The following is a 19,398-nucleotide window of genomic DNA, read 5'->3' as shown; positions in this document are numbered from 1 at the left end:
GAATCATGCTACCACATGGATGAACTTTGAAAACATTATGCTGATTAAGAACAGCCAGACATTTGGCACAGCAGTTACGATGCCACTGGGGACACCTGCATCCCAGGTCAGAGTGCCTAGGTTCAAATCCCACCTCTGCTTCTAATCCCAGCCAGGAGGCAATTGGTAATAGCTCAAATAGTTGGGTCCTTGTCACGCGCATGGGAGATCTGAATTGAACTTCTAGCTCCCGGCTGCGGCCTGGCCCAGCCCCAGCTGTAGTGGACATTTGGCAAGTGAACCAGGGGATGAAAGATCTGTCTGTCTCTGTCTCTCTGCTTTCCAAATAATAACAATAAATCTAAAAATAGAGGCCAGCGCCGTGGCTCACTAGGCTAATCCTCCTCCTGCGGCTCCAGCACACCAGGTTCTAGTCCCGGTTGGGCGCCGGATTCTGTCCCAGTTGCTCCTCTTCCAGGCCAGCTCTCTGCTGTGGCCAGGGAGTGCAGTGGAGGATGGCCCAAGTCCTTGGGCCCTGCACCTGCATAAGAGACCAGGAGAAGCACCTGGCTCCTGGCTTCGGATCAGCGCGGTGCGCCCGCCGCAGTGCGCCAGCTGCAGCAGCCATTGGGAGGCGAACCAACAGAAAAAAGGAAGACCTTCCTCTTTGTCTCTCTCACTGTCCACTCTGCCTGTCAAAAAAATAAAAATAGAAAGATACATTATACAACTCCACTTATATTAAATGTCCAGAAGAGTCAATGCTACATAGAAAGTGAATTCATGGTTGCCTAGAGCTTGGGGGTCAGGGTGATTAGGTGGAAATACAGAGTGACTTTGTCTCTGGGGTGATGAACATGTTCTAGAACTGATTGTGGTGGTGGTTGAACAATTCTGTGCATATATTAAAAGCCATTGAACTGTGTATTAGGTATAGTGAGTTATATATCAATAAAGCTTATAAAAGTATTGGAAAGTTTTTTAAAAGATGCAACTGAAAACCACCTACTTCTGGGATTTTCCCTGACATCTCCAAGTAGAAGACACACACACACACACACACACATAAACCTAAATGACATACTGTAGGGAAAGTTCATCTTTTGGTAAATTCCAAAAACTGACAAGCCATTTAAACAATTGTATTATGGAAAATATCATACACAAACACACACACACACACACACAAGAAGAATGGGATTTCTAACTTAGTTATTAACATCATCATGCTTACCTCTTAGAAAAACTAGCCTACTGTCAGCTAAAACACTCATTTAGTTTAGAAGCTGAAAGGATGGTACTCTTTCCTGGATTTAAGGTCAAGGTCATCTGCTGGAAGCAGAGATGAAGGTCTCAGTTCAAGTGGGGCCATTGAATTGACCCTCTGGGGTAGCTCTCCATCTGACTCAACTTTCTGTGGTCCTAGGAAATATCTTTTTTTTAATGTATGGTTTAGTAAGTATAAAGCACATAAACAATTAGGTAAGTTTGTAGAGAAGCTGACCCAGACCCATAAATTGGGAGATGTGGGTATTCATCTAAACTTTCTATATGTCTTTTTTTTTTTTTTTTTTTTTTGGCCAGGCAGAGTTAGACAGTGAGAGAGACAGAGAGAGAGTGAGTTATACACAGTGAGAGAGAGACAGAGAGAAAGGTCTTCCTTCCATTGGTTCACTCCCCAAATGGCCGACATGGCTGGTGCTGCGCTGATCTGAAGCCAGGATCCAGGTGCTTCTCCTGGTCTCCCATGCTGGTGCAGGGCCCAAGCACTTGGGCCATCCTCCACTGCCCTCCCGGGCCACAGTAGAGAGATATACTAGAAGAGGAGCAACCAGGACTAGAACCTGGCGCCCATATGGGATGCTGGCACCACAGGCGGAGGATTAGCCAAGTGAGCCATGGCACCAGCCCCTCTATATTTCATTATTTTTACAGAATATTTATTAAAGCTATTTAATATACACTTTTTCACTTGTCATTTGGGGAGTCCTTTATTATAAAGACAATTCTTCTGTCTGGTGATGAGCAGCGGTTACTCGGGATCTCCACGTTGGACAAATTCCATTTCTTCTTGAGGTACAGGTTTCCTTCTGTACTTCTGAGGCAGTGATTTAATGATTTCGGCAGTGTCCGGTGGCCCCTGATCCATCAGCAAATCCGGTGGTCTACTTCCTTAGCCTGCTGTGCAACTGCAGAAGAGTGACACGGCAGTCCAGCTGATCTCAAACTTCAGACACATTGGGTTTAGGATCGTCTCTTCTGGCAGGGAACCTTATTAATGGGGTATGTGGTTTGACTACCTGAACGACCCGGCTGGCAGACGCCATCTTACTGTCCATGATGACCCCAGGGAAGGGGCAGCTTCCGGGGAGCGAGCAAGCCGCAGCCACCTCTGTAGTTGTGGGCTGCTGTGGGCGGTGCCCACCTGTGAAGACGTCTTAAGACCACAGGAGAACCCCCAGGCTTACTCCAAGAAATCAGAGGAGCTTTAAATAAGCCAGAACAAGGGCCATGCCAGGATTGGCCTTGAATTCTGGTTCTGTGACCTCCAGTACTGCAGTCACTCACCAGGTTGCTGTTGAGCCCTTGAATGGGGCTGGTCCAGTGAGACATCTCAAGTGAAATACACACAGCATTCTCAAGACAATACCAAAAAATGTAAAATACTGATTGTGTATTAAAATAGCAGTATTTTAGCTATCTGGAGTTAAGTTTACTTGTTCCTTTTTACCTTCTGAGTGTGGTGACTAGAACACGTAAAATCACACATAAGGCTCACACTCCTCTAAGGAGTGCTGTTCTTGACCGTATTTGAGCTGGTGCCAACAGCTGCAGGCTCTCACTTTGTGAGTGCTTCTCAAAGGTTCACAAAGGAATAGGAGAAGCACCCTTGGCACAGAGGAACAGGGGCTGAGGCTTCTGAAGCCATCAGTGACTGTAGCCAGGGCTTGCCTTCCGCTGAGGACAGCTAATGAAGTAAGATGAAGGTGAGCACAACTCCCTGATCTGAAACTCTGGAACGCCATCAAAATGGAGTGCTGTCATCCGCGGGACAGGCAGGGGTCTTATTCCACGGGGCTGAGACTTCAGTTCTCTGGGACAGAGCTCCTCCTCTCCCACCCTGCTGCTGAGCATAGGTGGTCGTCGGTGATAACAGAATCTGGTTTCAACACCGGATTTATTCTGACCATCGGCCTGCACCATGCGCCTGCACACAACGCTGGAGTTGCCTTGCCAGGGAAGACCTTTTCTTCCCTCTGAACTCTGCCTCTACCTCACTGCCCTCAGGAACTATCACACTCCCCCCACCCCAAAGACCCACTAGATGTTTACCTTCTGAGGCTGCCTGGGCACATTTGAATGCTAGACTATATTGGAGTGTTTTGCTGCCCTGCAACACAACCCAGTTACTAAAAACGCAAAGGCACTGAACCTCTGTCAAAAACACCATCTGATTGCTGGGTTAGTGGAGAGTGAAGGCTGATGCAATCCTAAATCCGTCTGCATGAGCTGCTAGGTGTGACAGGAAGTGAGCAGAGTCAGGCATCTGAGAAGTCACAAGAAGTGACTGTCATGGTGCCAATGAGTTCAGGGCTGGAGCCACACCACAGGGTATCTGCAGCCCAACTCCTGCACCCCACTGCCCAGCACAGTGAGTGCTACATACAATTAAACAAGGGGAGCGTGAAGGGCTGATTATGGGATGCCCAGGACCTCTGGATCCCGAGAAAGAGAGATCCTGCCCGACAGCCAGGGACTGGCCTGGCTCTACAGTCAGGCCCGGCACCCACCCACACCATCTCACAGAACATCGACATCAGACAAAGCCATCTGAGTCCACGGTGGATGAAGACGAAAACAAGGCTACAACCGAATCATCTCAACACGGACAAAACCTGAACACTGTCCAAGTCACAGAAGTGACCAAACATCCATCCTGGCTAGGGAGCACCTGCTGCTGCTTTATCATTGCCGGCTCCAGCCTTCCTCCATCTTCTTACCTTCTAGCTAAGAATTATTAAGACAGGGCTGGTGTTGTGGCACAGTGGGTTAAGCCCCTGCCTGTGTCACTGGCATCCCATATGGGTGCTGGTTGGAGACCCAGCTGCTCCACTTCTGATCCAGCTCCCTGTTAATAAGCCTGGGAAAGCAGTGGAAGATGGCCCAAGTGCTTGGGCCTCTGCACTCACATGGGAGACCTGGAAGAAACTCCATGTTCCTGGCTTCAACTTGGCCCAGACAGATCCATTGCAGGTATTTGGGGAATGAACCAGTAGATGGAAGTGCTCTCTCTCTCTCTCTAACTCTGCTTTTCAATTAAATAAAAAATAAATCTTAAAAAAATATTAGAGACAGTCACAGAACAATCTAGCTTTCCGACAACATCCAGTTCCTTGAGCCCAAGGAAGGTGACACCCTTGAGACACCAGCCACTACACACAGCAAGTGAATTCTCTCACTCAATGGGCCAATAAACCCAACTCTGTTCAAGCATGTGCGTGCTCCTGAACGCTTTCTGGATACAAAGGAACCAACACTCCCTACCCATAACCATCCCTTTCCAGGTTAATGAGGCCTATGGTTGTCATTGTGCCTCTGTCACTGGGAGAAAAGGAGGAAAAGCAGACAACCACATGGGACAGGAGAAACAGCGATGTTTGTCAGGCTTCACTCCAGAGTGACAGATGCTCTCCCATGGCCCACCCAAGGTCGTGCGCACTGTTCTATTTCTTCTCCCATTAAAGAACGGCCTTCAGAATACGGAATTATATTAGCCATGGGCCTGTACAAACAGATGCACACCATTCACAAGCCTCAATTCTTTTTTTTTTTTTTTTAAGGGAGGTTTTTTGTCAGGCGGGGGAAACCCGACAGGCTGCCTCCCTGTGTTCCAGAGAACAGCTCAGCCTCAGTTCTTTAACAAATGACTTGTGACTCAAGTTACAAGTGATGGACACAATTAGGCAACACAAACTATTCCAAGTGTGACACTGATCTTGAAGCAGGTGGGAGGCCTGGAGTCAGAGAAGGCTAGCCTGCTTCCCAGTGTGTGATGAGTTACTTTAAACCGAGCCTGGTTCTCTGAACCCTGCAAACCGAGAGGACGCTAGGTAAAGCTGTGTGGGACAACGGGCAAAGGCCCAGAACAGTGCCTGGTACACAGCACTCAGATATGATCTTCATTACCCCTCCTCACCACCTTCAGACAAAAGGTGGACGCTACTGAAACAGCACATTAAAAACATTACATTAAAGCAAAGCTCTTCTCTGGAAATAAGTCAGCCTCTTGAACAGATCCCTCTAAAATCAGCTTTTCTTTGAAGCTTGCCTGAATCCATTGGAATTTTCCCACAAGAAGTCACAATGTGACATCCGTGGCACCTCTTATAGTTAACATGAGAATCCTCCCAGAGTCTATAAAACCCCCGACCTGGAAACCAGGGGTCCGAGGCTAGCTCATTTGCTCACTAACTGGCTACGTCTGCAACTAACTCTTCAGCCCTGTGCCTCCACCACAAACTGGCCATTGTTTAACTTCGGTTAGAAGTGCTTTGGTAGCAGTAGGCAGCAGTGATGGCCCACGCTGCCACCAGGGTCACACGGTAACCACTTTCCTTGCTGATGGCACCCTCCCGCCCTTGGTGCTGACAACCCCTCCAGCATCCCACACTCATCCATCGTGGCGCACCTGTCCACCTGCCCACCAGGCTGCAAGCAGCTGGGAAACAGGCAGTATCTGGCTCATGTGTGTCCCACCCTTCCATTCCCTAGTGCCCACCAGGGATTGGTCCATGATGAGAGCTCAGAAATTTAATTAGAGTGTCAGAACTTTACAAGAAGTGCTAGCCGAAGCCAAAAATGATTAGATTTTATTCAAACCCAAGTGATTTTTCTTCCAGAAGTATGGCGGCTTCTCTTGGTTACAAGCCTTCCCCAAACTTACTGCTTGTCCTGAGTCGCTCAAAACTTATCACAGGTACAAGCAAATTGTTTTTTCTGTCCAATTTATTGCCAGCAAAATCACACTAAATAACGATTTTATAGAAGAATATTGAAGCAAACTTTGGAGCAAACTGTTTTGTGTGTGCCTAGAGTATTACAGGTGTTTGTTTTCAAGGGAAGAAAAACTTCATAATAAGATTCAGACCCTGGGGTCGGAGCTGTGGTGCAGCGGGTTAACACCCTGGCCTGAAGCACCTGGCATCCCAAGCAAGGAAAGTGGTTACTGTGTGACCCGGGTTCAAGACCCGGCTGCTCCTCTTCCCATCCAGCTCTCTGCTGTGGCCTGGGAAAGCAGTAGAAGATGGCCCAAGTGCTTGGGCCCCTGCACCCACATGGGAGACCTGGAGGAAGCTCCTGGCTCCTGGCTTCGGATCGGATAGAAGATCTCTCTCTCTGCCCCTCCTTTCTCTGTGTAACTCTGACTTTCAAATAAATAAATAAATCTTTAAAAGAAAATATTCAGACCTGTTGTTCAGTCACAAGAGTGACTGAATGTTACAAAACCAGCAGAAAATTTACATCTGATATGAAGCATGCAGGTGTTTTTCACAAACCCAGTTCAACTTCATCTTCATCCCTGAATTAAATCCATGCCACAAAAGTTTCAAAGGATTATGTAAAAAATTTGCTCTACCAAGTGTTCGACTAAGATCTAATACCTGTTTTGTGCAAAAATTATTGCCCTACCAAAGGCAGTCTGAAAGAAAAACAATGCACTCCTAACAGCAGGTTTCCTAACACAGGATGAGACATTTTGAAGAGCACATTGGGAGTGCAAAAACAAAGGAATGTGGCAAGGAACAAGAAGTCTCTGATGCTCAGTCAGTCCTGATTAACTTTTATTCTGCAACGTGATTCAGCAGGAATTTAGTAACAGTTCAAGCTTCAAAACAGGCGGAAAACAGGGGGAATGACTGTGCAAGCATCGTGCAAAGTTAGCACAGAGGAGCCAGGCTCTCAGCAGAAAGCCTTTGGCAACAGAGCAGTTCCTCTGAGGGAGGCCCTAGAGCTATCGCCGAGCTGCGCCCATGACACTGTTTTCTGGGCAGCTCACTGCTTGTCAGGCAGATGTCTGAGCTCACAGGGTGGGGGCACTACAAAGGAACTTCAGGTTACCTATTCTGTGGCTTATCAGCTTTCACAACTAACAAAGCTTTGATTTATATAAAACTGAGAATTTTGACTTTGTTTAACTGTTAGAAGTCTATGGAACAAGCATTTCCTTAGGCAACTGAAGCAAGCTCTCCCAGAAATAAAGGAAGTATTCTTCGGCTCAAGATTTCTCCAGTGAATTCCACCCGTTATCAAATATCAGCCATACTGATCCCCATTTCCCAACCAATTCTGTAGAGAAGACCAAGAGTCAAAATGGCACCACACTGTTTATTCCAACCTTCAAAGAACATAAAGAGGTGATGACATCTGATGCCAAACCATGCCAGTAATAATAAAGCAACAGAAAAATAAGTAACAACAAAAAGAAAATGATTTAAAAAAACAACTATTTCACATTTCACAGCAGTGCCCTGGCAGCACTGGCAAGTATTTCCGGCCAACTGCTTCCAACAACAGGGATCTGAACAAAGCCCTGATCTTAGCGAAGGTGCCACCGCATTTGCCCCGGGGATTTACATTCCAATCCCAACACTACACATCACACTGTTCCACTCAGCGGACTTTGTAAACCTCATCTTCAGAAGTAACTGCATTGTGCGTGATTACAATGAGGACGAACTAAAAACACAAGAGAGTGGCAGAAAAGTAAACCAAGCATGCTGTAAGGCATCAGGAGATCACTGCTGGCCAGGTCCTTCATGTGACCGGCTTCAAGAAAAGCTCTGATATTCATTTCTCAGCAAACCCAGCAGGCTCAAGTCAAAGGTTTTAAAGACAGTCTCCCCCTTCTTGCTCTATTCTTCTTTCTTTTTTTGGTAAATGTTTCATATAAAACATGAAATCAAGTTCTACTTTATAAAAAAAACAATATTTTTCATAGTAAAAAATATAAATCTTTAAATTTCTCTGTTTAAAAAGACACATAGTAACAATACTGCAGAGGACTGGGCTTAGACCCCACCCCACCCCACCCCCCCATACATTAAGGCAAAAGCTCCTGGACAGGCACGGCCACCCTGGCTGTGGGCTGGAGACCAAGGTGAACACATCTGCTTCTCGTGGGGTCAACAGAAGGGCTTCTCCCGCACGGTCACGGAGCCGTCCTGCATCCCGAAGTAGACTCTCTCCACCATGTTGATGAACAGGCCTGTGTCCACCACGCCTGAAGGACAAAGCACGGAAAGAAGCAGTGAGTGCCAGCTTCCCAAGGCAAGAGGATCGGGTCCTGGGGTCACCGGAAGCAACCGGCACAGGCAGCACTGGACAAATGACAGCCAAAGCTTCCTCTCCCACACAGCAATGAAGATTCTGATTGTCTGTGAAGCTTCTTGTCACCTCTTTCTCCCCCCTTCTCTTGGCTTTCCTTCCGTACCCAAGGCCAAGCTTTGTCACTCCTCGAGGCCTCTGCTGACGCATTCCCTTTGCCTGAACCAGTCAAGCGCTTCTAGGAAGGACTTCTCCATGTCTCCAACACCACAGATGACAGGCTGACTTCTGGACAAACTCTCCAGGACTAGTCCCAGCAGCCCCCACTCCTAGCTATTTTTAGCTTCACTACTGGCCTTGCAGGATTTCTTCAGAGTGGAAAGAGACATTTTCAAGGCGAATATCTAACAAAGGACCCACATCAAAATATATAAACAACTCCACAAAGTATTAAAATAGCACACAACCTAATGGAAAATGGGCCAAAGATCTGAACAGGTATTTCACAAAAGGGGCTGGGATGGTGGCACAGTGGGCTAAACTACGCTTGCAATTGCTGGCATCCCACACCGGAGCACTGGTTTGAGTATCAGCTGTTCCACTTCCAGTCCAGTTCCTTGCTAATGCACCCTGGAAGGCAGCAGCAGATGGCCCAAGCACTTGGATTTCCATCACCCTCGTGGAAACCCGGATGGAGCTCCTGGCCCCTGGCTTCAGCCTGGTCCTGTCAAGCCATTTGCAGGCATTTGGGGACTGTGCCAGCTGATGCAAGACATTTCTCTCTCAAGTAAATAAATACACACACACACACACACACACACAAACCAAATAGTTAATAAACACTGAAAAGGTGCTCAAATTCATTAGTTACAAATTGTATTTACAAACTATCACTACACAAAAATGAGTTTAATGATGAAACGTGGCTAGGATGCAAAAATGTTCTCACACTGATGATGGACGGTAAACTGGCAAGAACACTGTGGAGAATGTTTGATTAGTCCATCTTGTAAAGTTGCACAAATTCATACTTAACTACTCAGCAATTTTACTTCTAGATATACAACTGTCAGACATACATATGGCCATGAAAATACATCTATAAGATGTTCACAGCCATACTTTCCCAATAACTGAAAGCAGAAGAGTCAAATGCCCATCAGGAATACAAACATATTTCTCTCTCACACGCACACAGACAATGGGACACTATTCAGCAATGAGAATTAACCACAGTCAGCTCTCTGCATCTGTGGATTTCATATTCACTGAGTCAACCAAACACAGCTCAAAGATATTTGAAAAAATAAAATTGTATCTATATTGAACAGGGACAGACCTTTTTGTCATTACTTCCTAAACACTAGAGCATAACAGCGATTTGTGATTTACATAACATTCATATTGCATTAGGTATTCTAAGTAAGCCAGAGATGACTTAAGGTACACAGGAGGATATGCACAGGTTATGTACCCCATTTTATGTAAGGAACTAGCACACCCTCGGATTGTGGTATCCACAGAGAATCCTGGAACCAAGCCTCAAGGGATGTCAAGGGACAGCTGTACAACCACGCATGATCTTTACCAATATTTGTATGTTCACACACATACACATGAGATAACATTAAGAGAAAAAACATTTGGTAAACTTGATCTGTTGGGAATCAGGTACCTGCATATGCTGGTGGTAGAACCAATGAGTACAGCCCACAGAAGGCAGGCCAGCACCATCTAGCAAAATCAGACATGCTTGCTTGTCCTCTGATCCAGTAATTCCCTTCCAGCAAAGCACTGGAAACATAAATGTCCACTGGATGGGATCCAGTTAAGTGTTCTGGATACAGCCATAAAATGAATAGCAGAGTTATTTTTAAAAGAGGAAAGAACGAGGAAGCTCTTCTGTGAGCCAGCATGTAATGATCCCCAAGACAGAAAGGCAGGGACAGAACACATATTAAAGTATGCGGTCACTGTGGAAAGGCAGTGGTGGGTGCCATGGAACTGCAGGTGAAGCAGCACCTGGAACCCCAACATCCCTTAGTGGAGTGCCCGGGCTGTAGCTCCACTTCTAACCCCTGCTTCCTTCATGCACACCCTGGTGATGGCTAAAGGACTTCACTCTGTCACCCATTTGGAAGACCCAGACTAACTTCCCAGGTCCTGGCTTCTGCCTGGCCCAGCCCAGCTCTTGTGAGTAATTTGGGGAGTGAACCAGCAGAAGGAAGACCTCTGTCTCTCTTCTCCGACCCCACCCCTGTTTCTTTGCCTTTCAAATAAAATGAAAATCCGTAAGTACATATATACAAAATAAAATTTTTTGAAAGGCCACACGACTTTTTTCTAACATTGGCTGCCTCCAGATATGGTAACTAGTTAGTTGGGAAATGGGGAAGGAAACTTGCCACTATTTACTCATTTGAACTACATAATTTCAAAAAGATTTAAAAAATAGCCAACCATAAACAAATAAAAAGGAGCAGTGAGCCACCAAAACACAAAGTCCCTGGCACCAAACTGTGCCTCCACAACCAGGGCCTCCCAAGTATAAGCAAAGCAGCCACTGGAGATCCACCCTTCTCAAACCGTTCTGATCCAGGAAAGTCAGATCATGTGGAGAAAAGGCCGTAAAGAAAGTGCAGAGGGGCCGGCGCAGTAGTAGTGGGTTAAGCTGCCACCTGCAGTGCCAGTTCCAGTCCTGGCTACTCCATGTCTGAGCCAGCTCCCTACTACTGTGCCTGGGAAAGCAGCAGAAGATGGCCCAAGTGCTTGAGCCGCTGCACTCATGTGGGAGACCTGGAAGACACTCTTGGCTCCTAGCTTCAGATCTGCCCAGCTCTGGCCATTGCAGCCATTTAGGGAGTGAACCAGCAGATGGAAGATTTCTCTTTCTCTCTCTCTCTCTCTCTGTAATTCTGCCTTTCAAATAAAAGCATAAATCTTAAAAAAAAAAAAAAAAAAAAAAAAAAAAAAAAAAAAAAAAAACCACAAGAGATAGGACCGGTACTGTGTTGTAGCGGGTTAAGCCACCAGATGCAGCGCCAACATCCCATATGGATAAAGGTTCAAGTCCCATCTGCTCCACTTTTTTTCTTTTTTAAGATTTATTTTTTTTTTTTAATTTAAAAGGCAGAACTGCAGATAGGCAGAGGCAGAGAGAGAGGGAGGGAGAGATCTTCCCTCTGCCGGTTCACTTCCCAGATGGCCACAACGGCCAGTCTGAAACCAGGAGCCATTAGCTTCTTCTGGGTCTCCCATGTGGGTGCAGGGGCCCAAGGACTTGGATCATCTTCTACTGCTTTCCCAGGCCATAGCAGAGAGCTGGATTGTAAGTGGAGTAGTTGGGACTCAGCCGGCACCCATATGGAATGCTGGCACTGCAGGCGGTGGCTTTACCCACTACGCCACAGCACAGGCCCCTGCTCTACTTTCAATCCAGCTCCCTGCTAATATGCCTGGGAAAGCAGCAGAGGATGGCCCAAATGCCTGGGCCCCTGCACTCACATGGGGGACCTGGAAAAAGTTCCTGGCTCCTGGCATCAGCCTGGCCCAGCCCCAGCCATTGCAGCCATCTGGGGAGTGAACCAACAGATTGTGCTCTCTCCCTCCCTCCTCTCTGTGTAACTCTTTCAAATAAATTAATAAATTTTAAAAATTGCTGGTAAAGACTGATGCCTCTCCCACCTCAGATAAAATACAGTGGAAGATCAGAGGATGCTAAGGTGAACAAGGAGGGAAGAACCCAAAACAGCTTTGGCCCTGCTGATACCATGTTATCTGACGTGACAGCTAACCTCTTTTTACATTTTCCTCACTCCAGGTTCCTAATAAAACTCTGAGCTTCTCTAAATGTAGCTTCTAACAAACAGGAGGAAAACTCCCCGACAAGGGACACCTCAGTGGCTCCATCAGCCAAGAAAAGTCTGAAAAAGTGCAACAGAGCCCCCTAGTGGACATTGCAAGAAACCTACCTTAGAGAAAAACAGCACCGACATGGATAAGCCATTTCCCACCTGGGCCCCCGCATTTGTCTGCATTATCATCGTAGGCAAATTCCCCTAGTTTACTAACAGCAGTGTCTGTGTCTTCTCTCCCTCCTGCCTTCTCGGTTCTTTAATTCTTCCATTGAAGGCAGCATTAAGCAAGAGAATGAGTAGAGTTCAACTCATCTTTCTGACTCAAAAACCTTGTAGCAGACTGTCAGCAGAAGACAAGATAACTAAAGCAGAGTTGGAAGAATCGGCTCTTTATTACATGGCACACAGTCACACCATCTCCATTTCCAGCTAGCGTGGATGACTGAGAATCCACACACCCAACTAATGCTGAAGACGTGGTGCCCTTTCTTCCCAGGGTTCATTCAATCAACACATCAATCCTCCCAACAGCCCTGTATCAGCCCCTTTTACCAAGGAGGATCTCAGGCACAGAAAATGTCCACTAACTGCTCAGTTCACAGTGCTAGAGCGTGGCAGGATGAGGATCCGAACCCAGGCAGCTGCTCTGAGCCACTAAGTTGGCCTTTTCTACTAAGTTGGCCTGTCTGCCTCCTAAGTCAGTTCTGGCTCAAGAATATTCCCTGACATGGAAAACTCCCAGTTAGACTCCTAGGGACTGATACCTCCCACGCCTCGTCTCCTTCCAATCCCCCGTACGAGCGCCCTCAGTTTCTCCTCTGGGCACTGAGGCTAAGGCTTCAAAACCCATCTCTACCCTGCCCACCTGCCTTCACCCTGAGCCCCCCTGCTCCACCCCACCACTCCCAGGCACAAGCTGCGTGAGAGGCCCCCACTGCTCTCACCGTTTGGGTCACACAACCTCTCCTTAGCCTGGCACTTGAGCAAGTAGAGATTAAAGCTCAGGGACCAGGGCAGACAACAAAGGACTCCCATCTGGGTGCTGCAGCTGCTGGTTAAACTGCATAACGTTCCTCAGCCTGTGTCCTCCTCTAGAGCTGCCTCATCATCGTGGGTATAAAGTGAAACTTTCTTAGACACTCAGCACTGTCTAGGTGACGCTGTGCTAAGACACAGGCCTACCATCTACACCAGAAACCTCCACGTCACCAAAGTTTCTCACATTCCCCCAAAGAAGCAGCTCTGTGTGCTCTTGGAATTCCCCGAGCAGAATTTAGGCCACTCCGTCTTGTCTGTAGGCAAGGACTCCACACAGCCACACAGAGCTTTCCCAGGTTTACTGGGCACAGATTCCGTCCATGTTCTTCTGCTCGGAGCCTCCTCTGTAGCACGGAGCTCAGGATCTTGCCCGTGGCATGTATCCAATGGCCGTAGGTACACTTAGTCAATTTCCCCACTACTTAAGAAGACAGCCCAGAAAAACCAGCGCAGGTTCAGTCAGCTCCTGGCAGGCAAGACTCTGCCCAGAGATGGTGGCCCTCTGACCTTCCATCAGCTCCAGGGCTGTCCCAACCCCCACGGCTGCGAGAGACAAGCACCAAGCTGCTAGTTATGCATCAGTCATTCCTGGGGAGAAGACAAAGGAACCCACGCTGGAAAGCCCGGACACCATGAAAAGAAACCAAGTTCTTCTTCCCAACCAGGTCCTTCAAAGCCCACGTCCATCATGCCTTCTGCGGCCAATGAAGGGACAGTGACAAAGGGCACGGTGACTCTGCCCAGTAAACGCTACTCACATTACTTAGGATCATCTTGATAGCAATGTTCACTTCACTCCATTTGTGTGCACAGTCAAACTTCCAGTCCAGGATAAAATTCCCATTATCTGTCACCACAGGACCCTAGGAGATAATTTTCCATATTGACTAAAGAAGTAGGCACAGATAGGCAGCGAAAGTACAGGAAGCAAGAAATAATAACCAAAGACAAGAATCCACATTAACCAGCTCCATGGGGCTGGTGCTGTGGTGCAGTGGGTTAACGCCCTCGCCTGACACACCGGCATCCTATATGGGCACCGGTTCGAGTCCTGGCTGCTCCACTTCCGATCCAGCTCTCTGCTATGGCCTGGGAAAGCAGTAGAAGATGATTCAAGTCCTTGGGCCCCTGCACCCACACGGGAGACCCAGAAGAAGCTTCTGGCTCCTGGCTTCAGATCAGCATAGCTCCAGGTGTTGTGGCCAACTGGGGAGTGAACTATCAGATGGAAGATTTCTCTCTCTCTCTCTCTCTCTCTCTCTCTCTCTGCCTCTCCTCTCTCTGTGTAACTCTGGCTTTCAAAGAAATAAAATAAAAATATTTAAAAAATAAAAAACAAATTAACCAGCTCCAACGAGCTTTCTAGAAAGCATGCTGGGAAGTACTGAGTAAGAGCTTTGGAGTGAGTAGGACTTTGGATATGAGTTTTAACATCATACAGCTATAAAACTGAGGGGAGCCATTAACTTCTGTGAGTTTCAAGTGTCTAAACTACAAAACTCAAGCATATGATACTTCATTAAAGCAGCTTATATATATAAATGATGTGTATAAGTATTTACCACAATGAGGGCTCACAGTGAGGGCTCAATAAGTCAGCTGTCACTATGCTGAAAAGTCACCACAGAACAGATCACCAACACTGCCCAACATGAGCAGCAATAGGCTCTGAAGTTGGACAGGCAGGGGTAGGCTTACTTCCATTAGTCCAGAACTCCCCAATAGCTCTGAATACTAGAAAAGCAGAAGGAGTGTTTAGGAACACCAATGTTGACAGACACCATGGTCAAGGGCAGGGATTCTAGGGCTCCCCTCCAGACTAGAGGAGAAGCGGTAGGAGCTGAGTAAGAACTCTGGGGGCAGGCATTAGAGGTGGCTAAGACACCTCTTGGGACACCCACATGCCATATCAGAGTGCCTGGATTCTGCCTGATTCCAGCTTCCTGTGAATCCACGCCCAGGGAGGTAGCGAAAGTGATGGCTCTCCGCCTCCTAAGTATTTGTGAGACCTGCATTGAGTTTCTGGCTCCTGGCTTCAGCCTGGCTCAGCCCTAGCTTTTGTGGGCTCTTGGGGAGTAAACCAGTAGATGGGAGATCTCTCTGTCAGTCTCTCTACCTTTCAAATAAATAATGTTTTTAAAAAAATTGAAAACACACACACACACAACTCCATGAAGGCAGGGAGCTAAGGCTCTTGCCTGGAGTAAACCATCTATAAACAATCCTACAACCTGCTCTGGCCCTTCAGCTAAAGCGAGCCACAAAACATCAGTCACAGCCTGGGAAAACCCACTGTGGTTAGGACTAGGTTTTTTTTTTAAGTCGAACACACTGAAAAGCAAACACCTTAAATCAAAATTGTGCCAGAGTTTAGTCACGGATCATTTTGTTTCTTCTTTATATCTCGTAAACTTTTTATTTAGCATATAAATTGCTATATAGACTATAAGTATAGTTAGGTTGAATCATTTCTTTTGCTTGTTTACATGTAAGAGAAAAAAAGCTCTTTGCATCCAACCCATTGAAAAGCCAAGGGGAAACATTTGGACTAAAGTGTCTGGAGTAGACTACTATGAAGGAGTCCTCATCCCTCATCCCCTGCTAAAATTCCACATCTTGTCATATTTATACACAGGATGAGAGCAGCAAGGATTTTCTCCTTGCATGTATTATGCATGTAATCGGTGCTATGGTACAGCTGGTTAAGCCTCTGCTTCCAACACCAACACCAGTAACCCATATCAGAGTGCTGGTTCAAGTCCTGGCTGCTTTGCTTCTGATCCAGCTCCCTGCTAACGTGCCTGGGAAAACAGCAGATGATGGCCCAAGTGCTTGAGCCCCCACTACCCATGTGGGAGAGCCAGATGGAGTGTCGGGTTTCTGGCTTTGGCCCTGACTAGCCCACCACTGCAGCCATTTGAGAATGGAAGTAGAAGAAGACCTCAGTCTCTCTCTTTGCTTCCTCTTCTCCCCATCACTCTGCCTATCAAATAAATAATCTTTTTTCTTTTCTTAAAAAGAAAATTGTACATGGAACCTAAAGTCTGTCCCAAACCTTGGTCGGCAGCTGTTAAGCAGTGGGGAGGGGCTTCCAGTACAAAGGTCAGATCACCCAAAGAATGTAATATTCCAAGAGACAGAAAGAAAGATTCATCCCCCATCTATACATGAGATGTCCACTATATTGGGTATAGTCTTATCTTCATGTGATTGATTACAGAAACGAATAAAGCCAACTCTCTAAAAATAAACAAACGGTTAAAAATAAGTAAAAAGCCGACTGCCTGGTCAAGGCACAGAGAACCTAACAGGAGCAGAGAGGAGGGTAACACAGACTGGAGTGCCCTCTGCACACCCCCCACCCCCACCCCGGCCACTTACCGCCTTGTGCACAGCCATTTGAAGCTGAACCTCGCCCCCAAACTTCCAGGTCACTGCTCGGCTCACTGGGACATAAGCCATTGGGAAGACCTCAATGGGGATTCCCTTATGCCTCTGATATCCGAGATTCTTTGAATCTTTCCTGTGAAGAGTCAAGAAGTACCATGAAAGTTGCAGGGGGGGCTCCAATCAAAAAGGAAACAAAGTTGCTAAGCCTCCACTCCACAAGGCCGCTAAGCCTTTGCGCGAGTTTGCCGCACTTCCGCATCCCAGTGACTCAGCATTTCCAACAATCCAAGATGGCCCCCAGGGGAGGTACCTAGCCTGACAGAAGACTTCCGTATTCGTGAACAGTATGTGTCCTCGGCTGTGATAGGCCCTTGAGGGCGTGCCCGGCTCGTGTCCTGCCTTACCTTTCAGCTGGTTGGCTCGGTTCCCTTGCGCCCTGGACAGCCCCCTTTCTGTGTCTATAAAAGCTCTTCCCCTCCCAATAAAGTCGAGAACCCGGCTGCGCCCTGGGCGTTGACTGATCTCCCGGCTCTGGTGTGGTTCCTTTGCCGCCGACACTCATCATCCCGCTCGGCCCCTGAGCTCCCCAGGCTGGCCCTGAGGAGCTCTATTGGACCTGCTGCCCTGTGACGAGCAGCAGAAAGTAATAAGCTCAATGGTTCAAACAAAGACCTCATTCACAAATGGGGTTAATTCGATGCTGGGGAGGGAAAGAAAGTGATGGGACCAGTATACACAGGGCTTCACACACACTGGCTGTTCCACTGTGGAAAAGAAATATTTGAAACAAATATCACAAAAATGTTAGAATTTTATATAACTGGCTTGTGGACATACAGATTTTTATTATTTATGCTTTTTCTACAGCTGCTATAAAATTCCTATAATCTCTCTCTCTCTCTCTCTCACACACACACACACACACACACAGGCACACATGCCTTAGCCAGACTCCTTGAAGGAGACTCTGGGAGCCTGGTTGAAGACCGTCTGCAACACAAGTCATGTGTGGCACATTCTGCAGGAGGCAGGGCACACTGAGTCACTGCCCATGGGCAGAACACGGCCTGCTTCTTAGAGATTCCCTGTGACAATTGGATGAGTGACACCTGAATACCTGCTCTGCTAGTAGGGTTGACAAGCTGTTTCCTTCCCTATCTCATGGACATAAGGACCAGCACAGGAGATCCCCACTCAGCTTAAGAATGCTGTGATCATGGGGCTGGCACTGTGGTGTAGCCAGTAAAGCCACCGCCTGCAGTGCCGGCATCCCATGTGGCGCTAGCTCGAGTCTCAGCCACTCCACTTCCAATCCAGCTCTCTGCTATGGCCTGGGAGAGCAGTGGAAGATGGCCCAAGTGCTTGGGCTCCTGCACCCACATGGGAGGCCCAGAAGAAGCTTCTGGCTACTGGCTTTGGGTTGGTGCAGCTCTGGCCATTGCAGCCATCTGGGGAGTGAACCAGCAGATGAAGACCTCTCTCTCTCTCTCTCTGCCGCTGCCTCTCTGTAACTCTGCCTTTCAAATAAATAAAAAAAGCTTTAAAAAAAAGACCTTAGTCCTAGCAATCAGTCTCAGAAAGTCACAGAGTCTCTATTTCACCACAAGTTCCTCTTTGTGCACTCTATTTCCCAGCAGACAGTTCAAAACACTGGGCACTTACCTGAAGTCAGCGATCACGATGAAGTGACTGGCGTACCCTGCCACGATCTTCTCCTGCGTCAAACAGCCTCTGAGGACGGGAAAAAAGAAAGAGTACAGGATCAAGACAGAATCTCAACTGGGGAACTAAGATCAGATACAGGAACCCCAAATCCACTCAACCTAACACTTAAAGAGAAATTCTACTTAATTTGACAGGGTGATGGAGTGGAGCAAGCCCTGGACACAGAATCAGCAGACCTGGATTCAGGCCTGCCCCTACTGCTGACCAGCTAAATCACCTCACGTCTGCCATCAGGAAGACCAAGGAACACAGAAGAAAATCTTAGGGACAATGAAGTAGATTTTACACCATTCGATACCGACTTGACTGTGAGAACCGGGGCTTCACCTTCTTCAACTCACCACTCCCTGATCCAAAATAAGAACAACCCAGTAAATATTTTCCAGATAAATGAATGGCATCCCTAGCTGCCCACAGAGGTAAGACGACCTTTAAAGCAAAGGCCACACACTGAGCCCACAGCTAGCCCAATAGTATGTGCTTTGGCCTGCCCAGTTTTCAAGGTTTGAGAGAGCAGAACACAGACACACAGAAGGCCCATGAAGATGAATCACCCATCGCCCTGAACAGGCCCAGATTCCTAGACACCACACTGCTGCTAATGCCAGACATGCCAGTCCAGCTCTCAGGACATTTGCCATCAATATCTCTCTGTAACTCTTTCTTTCAAATAAATAAATAAATCTTAAGAAATATAAAAAGAACATGAGTACAAACATTACTTTATTCAGCAAAATATGTATAACATGCATATATAATGTACCTATTCATTCATATTTGATAATTTGATAAATTATTGTCCACAAATTCTTATTTATGTAAATATTATTTCAAAATTACTTTACCTGAGGGCTGGCAATGTGGCGTAGCAGCTAAAGCCATCGCCTGCAGTGCCAGCATCTCATATGGGCACCGGTTCAAGACCCGGCTGCTCCACTTCCAATCCAGCTCTCTGCTATGACCTGGGAAAGCACTGGAAGATGTCCCAAGTCCTGGGGCCCCTGCACCTGTGTGGGAGACCTGGGAGAAGCTCCTGGCTCCTGGCTCCTGGCTCCTGGCTTCAGACCAGCGCAGCTCTGGACAT

The 19,398-nt window shown here is 47.2% G+C and overlaps 1 protein-coding gene and 1 pseudogene across 2 annotated transcripts; both read right to left on the bottom strand.

The window, feature by feature from the left end:
• Window positions 1-1,968: 1,968 nt before the first annotated feature.
• Window positions 1,969-2,376, bottom strand: LOC100343790 (alpha-ketoglutarate dehydrogenase component 4 pseudogene; annotated as a pseudogene).
• A 4,972-nt stretch (window positions 2,377-7,348) lies between these two features.
• On the bottom strand, window positions 7,349-18,947 carry LOC127490293 (ribose-5-phosphate isomerase-like). Of its 2 annotated transcripts, XM_070068814.1 has the most exons (4): window positions 18,252-18,947; window positions 16,581-16,722; window positions 13,963-14,062; window positions 7,349-8,260 (listed from the first exon to the last, which is right to left on the bottom strand). In XM_070068814.1, the coding sequence occupies exons 2-4, from the start codon at window positions 16,659-16,661 to the stop codon at window positions 8,163-8,165; spliced, it is 279 nt and encodes a 92-aa protein (XP_069924915.1). In that variant the 5' UTR covers window positions 16,662-16,722; window positions 18,252-18,947; the 3' UTR covers window positions 7,349-8,162. The 2 variants fall into 2 exon arrangements, 1 of the variants encoding a protein (XP_069924915.1); XR_007918186.2 differs by lacking the exon at window positions 18,252-18,947 and having other exon boundaries at window positions 13,958-14,062; window positions 16,581-16,869.
• Window positions 18,948-19,398: the final 451 nt, after the last annotated feature.

The sequence above is a fragment of the Oryctolagus cuniculus genome, chromosome 2, assembly GCF_964237555.1.
Source record: "Oryctolagus cuniculus chromosome 2, mOryCun1.1, whole genome shotgun sequence".
NCBI classification, from domain to species: domain Eukaryota; kingdom Metazoa; phylum Chordata; class Mammalia; order Lagomorpha; family Leporidae; genus Oryctolagus; species Oryctolagus cuniculus.
Note: the sequence above shows the minus strand (reverse complement) of the source record. Positions and strands in the feature narration are given on the sequence as shown.

What these genes read in the sequence shown, in the direction of transcription:
- LOC127490293 (XM_070068814.1), bottom strand. Translation starts at nt 16,661, where the DNA reads ATGGCTTATGTCCCAGTGAGCCGAGCAGTGACCTGGAAGTTTGGGGGC. An exon ending in AAATGGCTGTGCACAAGGCG is followed by an intron (nt 14,063 to 16,580) that starts GTAAGTGGCCGG and finishes ATTATCTCCTAG; the next exon opens with GGTCCTGTGGTGACAGATAA. An exon ending in TGCTATCAAGATGATCCTAA is followed by an intron (nt 8,261 to 13,962) that starts GTAATGTGAGTA and finishes TTTGTCCTTCAG; the next exon opens with GCGTGGTGGACACAGGCCTG.